The sequence below is a fragment of the Octodon degus genome, unplaced genomic scaffold (assembly GCF_000260255.1).
Source record: "Octodon degus isolate 3935 unplaced genomic scaffold, OctDeg1.0 scaffold00087, whole genome shotgun sequence".
Taxonomy (NCBI): Eukaryota; Metazoa; Chordata; class Mammalia; order Rodentia; family Octodontidae; genus Octodon; species Octodon degus.
The window spans coordinates 5,448,639-5,453,733 of NW_004524663.1; the positions used below are offsets into that span (position 1 = coordinate 5,448,639).

At 33.4% G+C, this 5,095-nt stretch overlaps 1 protein-coding gene across 1 annotated transcript in view; it reads right to left on the reverse strand.

Moving 5' to 3' along the window:
• The window catches only part of LOC101566985 (putative COBW domain-containing protein 7), a gene marked incomplete at its 5' end in the record, with an annotated part of 48,531 nt that extends 43,441 nt beyond the window's left edge, over positions 1-5,090 (reverse strand). Inside the window, 3 exons of the mRNA XM_023721934.1 lie at positions 882-973; positions 2,434-2,530; positions 5,081-5,090. Coding sequence (XP_023577702.1) covers positions 882-973; positions 2,434-2,530; positions 5,081-5,090 — 199 coding nt within the window. The remainder of the gene's footprint in view (positions 1-881; positions 974-2,433; positions 2,531-5,080) is intronic.
• Positions 5,091-5,095: the final 5 nt, after the last annotated feature.

The window sequence follows — 5,095 nt, forward strand, 5'->3', positions numbered from 1 at the left end:
CAAGACCAAAGATTTTTTTTTTTTATCATTATTATTATTATTTGGAGACAGAGTGTCGCTGAATTGCTAAATCCCAGGCTAGGCCCAAACATATATTCCCCCTACCTCAGCCTCTCTGAGGGCTAGGAATACAAATCTGTTCTACTAAGCCCAACTGCTAACATTCATTTCTAACAAGCTCCCAGCTGAGATGGATGCTGACATTCAATACACCACATCACAGAGTGCTGTCTTAGAGATACCTGGAATGAAATGTGTTAACTTTTATTTCATGGTAGTGATACAGGATTTTTATGCTTTCCTTTTATTTTTCTATTTTTGGTATGATTTAAATTCTTTTATAATTTACTCAACTTTCTCCAAACAATGAAATCATTCTATAAAAAGTTAGATGAAACATTAACCTATTTTTAATACCTACAAATGTACCAAAGCTTTCTGTTTCCTCTCAAAAGCAGTAAGATTTTTTTCTCCATAAAATCGCAGAGACAGACATGAATTCTCTTTCTGAAAGAAACTATTATTATTTCAAAAAGATATCTAGATAGATAGATAGATATGGATGTGGTAGTGCACACCTGCAATCCTAGCACTTTGAGGTTAAAACAAGAGAATCACAAGTTCAAGCTTAGCCTGAACAACTTAGTAAGCCCTCATCTCTAAAGGACAAAAGGGGCTGAAAGTTAAGAAATAAAACTTCAAATTCTATTAACAGCTTAAAAGTGCCAAGAAGTACTGAGCATTCATCTGACACAATCTAGAATTTTCCTCTTTTGAACCAAAAAAATGTTGAAAGTAAAGCTTCAATATTCATTTTAAATGTCTGATACATATATCAAAATGTCAAAGAACGGCCTTCTATTAATAACATCACTTCTTACCAGGATCTGCCAACCCAGTGGTCTCTAACAGTATGTAATCAAATTTCCCCTTCTTCTGCATCAAATTCTCAATAGCCCGAAGGCCACTGTCCCTAGAGAAGATCAAAATACACCACAGGTGAGTACGCAAATATTACAAAATGGTCATTATAAACACTTCAAAACATATTCAACAAAACATAAAAATAATTTGATTTATGTGAAAATTTAACTCTTTCTTTTAAGCACCTAATAAAATGTCTACCCAATATTAACTAATGAGGAAAAAGAAAATGCCCATATACAGACAGGTTAAAAGAAATTATGTATGCAATGAGTTAATACTTTGATTTGTTAAAAATAAGTATTTTTTTACTTTTACAGCTTTCTGAGAAGAAAAAAAATCAACATCTGAAATAATAATAAAATGTATTAATTATAGTAGTTTAATAGCTGAAGCAACAGTATACCTAAATACCATTTAGTTTTATATTGAATCAGTACACAACTCTACTCTGAATTATGATATTATGTATTTTCCTTATAATATCAAAAATGAAGGAATACTGTATCACATTTTGGTTAAGAAAACCTATTAGGCCAGGTGTGGTGGTAATCCCAGCACTTAGGAAGCTGAGGCAGGAGGATTGCTGTATCTTCAAAGCCAGCCTGGGCTACCTAGCAAGACTATCTCAAAAAAAAATAGCAGCAAAAATGTGTTATTAACTTTCTCCTACCTAATACACTTGATTCAATTTTTTTGTTTGTTTGTTTTTGTTTTTGCGGTACAAAGTATTGAACTCATGACCTATTCTATGAGCTATCTCCCCAGCCCAGTTCAAACATTTAATGGAGTACACGACACAGAAAAAATTAAACTCAGTAGAATACACAAAATCAGTAATACATGTATTAATTTTCATAGTTTAACCAACAAATATGTTAGTTGTTACTATCTGTTATGCACTGTTCTGGGATTTATGCCAGCTTAGTAAACAAAACAGACATTATCTGGGAAACTGATGAAACACATGTAAGGTTTGTTTTCATAATTATTTATATTTGTTTTAAAATAGGCTTAATATTTAGAAATAAGAAAAAATAGAAATAAGGCTGATGTATTAAATTTAGAATAATCTTTTTTTAAATATATGAGACTTTCACCTTTCTCTCTATACACATTTTGGGCAGGGTGGTGAGACAGGATCTCACCATGTAGTTCAGGCTCACCTTGAACTCACGGTGTTACCCAGGCTGGCCTAAACTCATCCTACTGTCTTAGCTTTTCCAGTGATGGGATTAGAGGCATATGCCACTATGAGTGGCTTGTCCTCTATATGTTATTAAATAAACCCTGACATTGAAAAAAAATTCTTTAAGCCCAATAAAAGGACAAAAGTGTTAAAACAGGAAAAAATAGCAAGAAACACTAGAGCTTAATAGCTCTGAAAATTTATTTCCTATTTAAAAATACAATGAAGCAGCTATCTAAATTAAGTTAATTTACACAGGAAAATCAAAGTTGGAATAAACATTTCTAGTAGACTAACAAGCAGAGTAAACACACTCCTACTTCACTGAGCAGCAGAGGCAACCATTTCCAAGTTCCAGCCACTCTTCATAGAGCTCTCCACCTTGACTCACAGCTAAGGATTTCTCTACTGCACTTCCTAGAAAAATTAACAAGAGGCTCTCTTTAGACTACTTCCAAGCCAACCAAAACCAATCATGAGATTTCAAAACAATAACTACATTGCATAGTTCTTATTCTTTCATTCTATCCATTCAGTTTTAAGATTGCAATTACAGTGCTCTAGATTATTTTTGCTTTTAAGAAGTTTTAAACCTCTAAAAAGACAAACTCAAAATTAATGAACATACCTACTTCCTCTTTAGGACCCTTACTTGTTAATTCCCATTTAATAAAGTAACAACCTTAAAAACATTTTTCCTTGTCTTCAGTAAATCTTCTAGGTAAACTACATTTTATATATTGCTCTATATGCCTTATGAACTCTTATCAGATTGCTATCTATTTTTTTCTTTTCAATCTTCTAAATTGATTATTTTTATTGGACAGATTGCCCTGTATTCCTAGGGTAACCATCTTAGTTCACATTGAAGGTGGTTTTGGCCAAGGTATCTTATGCTCATTTAAAAATTAAGCTTTTAATGAAATACACAAAAATTTCCGATTAATGCTTATTTGGAAAGAAGAATATATAAAAGTTTGCTATAAGAATGATTTTTAAATACTTTAGTTTGCCTGCAATAAAGAAACACACCAGCGCGGGGCTGTAGCTCACAGGCAGAGTTCTCACCTAGCATCCTTAAGGCCCTAAGTCCAATCCCCAGAACAGACATAAAGAAAGAAAGAACACCAAAGTCAGAGAACAATTCTAAATGTTCAACAAAACAAGTGGTCAAATGAGATGCAAATGGGGGTGGTGGGTAGTTGTTCATTTATATATTTTCCATTCATATTTCAGCTAGGTAATATTAAGAGCTTTCAGGGGCCGGGGAGATGGCTCAGCTGAATAAGCGCTTCCCTGGCAAGCACAAGGGCCTGAGTTCAATCCCCAGTTCCGACAAAAAAAAAAAAAAAAAAAAAAAACTTTCAAAGGCCTTGCTTCAGAATTCAGGCTATACAGAACATAAGCAAGACATGAAGGAAAATATTGAGAATGCTGTGAAGGATAAAACTAAAAATTATTCCAAACAATAAGAAAAATAAAGAAACAAAGTACAGTAAATGTAACCAATGGGCAAGAGAAAGTAATAGGAAGCTAGGGGAAAAAAACATTTTTAGAAATCTTAGGATTTCTAAGGAGCTGGACATATAGTTCATTGGTAGAGTAATTACCCACATGTTGCAGCCTGGGTTTTACTCCTATCACTGCAAAATCAAAACAAAAAATGAAGAAAAAAAGGAAAAAAGCAAGCTTGGATGTATTAAAAGAGTTTTTCTCTTTTATCTGCTAGATCCAGAAATCCTGTTTTACTAACATGTATGCCACTGTGCTCATAAAACCTAGCTCTTTTACTCATTTACTACTGAAAAAATAATACACTTTAAGAAATGTTCTAAGGGCTGGCCAGACAGCGCAGCAGATTAAAGCACCTGCTTAGGCAGACACAGGGACCAGGGTTCAATCCCCACCCCCAGCATGCATTGAGATGGCACTGAGGTGGTGCGTGCCTGCAATCCCAGCACTTGGGAAGCTAGAAACAGGAGGATAACTATGAATCTGATCCATGTAATGACCCTGTAGATCCTGTACTAAATACATTTTTTAAAAAAGAAATGCTCAAACAGAAATCATATGCTATTTGTTTCTCAATAAAATTATGAAGAAAAAAACAGAAATCATAGTTTTGGGTGAAAATGATATTTTATTGAACTTTATACTTGTGAAGAAAAATTCCTATAAAAGTTTGAAGTATTATGTCTAACATTGTTATACACTTTTTATACTTTAATATTAAAGCCAAAAATATTGAAAAGTTAAGCACATATATTTTTTACAAATAATTTGACTTGCTTGAGGATAGAGACTAGAAGTTTGTTTATGTATTTATTTACGTATTTATTTTTGGCAGAACCAGGGACTGAACTCAGGCCCTTGAGCTTGCCAGGCAAGTGTTTATTCCACTGAGCCATCTCCCCGGCCCTAGGCCCCCTTATTTTTAAAATCTTCAGTTTTAACTACTTTGCCGATAACATTCAAAGTGAACTTGTATCTGAAGCATTTTCAGATTTTTTCATGAGTGATGATACACAATATGTAGCCAATACAAAAGCACTTTTTAGTTGCTAAAAACTCAAGTGTTTATAGACTTTTACTTCAGGAGTCACTTATTTTATGTAAAATCTAAGTTAATTCTGTTAAAACGAATTCCTGAGTTACAAAATAAAATTTTATAAAAACTATTATTTCAGTATCCCAAGTCCATATAAAATAAAACTTAGGAAATTAATTTTTTCAAAGCTATCCACATCAGTGTGCTCACATTATAACAGCTTCCATTCTCATTTTTAATAGAATATCAATTCACCAGGCCCGGGAGATGGCTCAGTGGAATAAGCGCTTTCCCAGCAAGTGCAAGGGCCTGAGTTCAATCCCCCGGTTCCGCAAAAAAAAAAAAAAAAAAAAAATCAATTCACCAGTGGAACTGTCCTGTAAGTTCTTGCAACATGACATTTATTAAATTCTACTCACCTTCACCAAATTCAT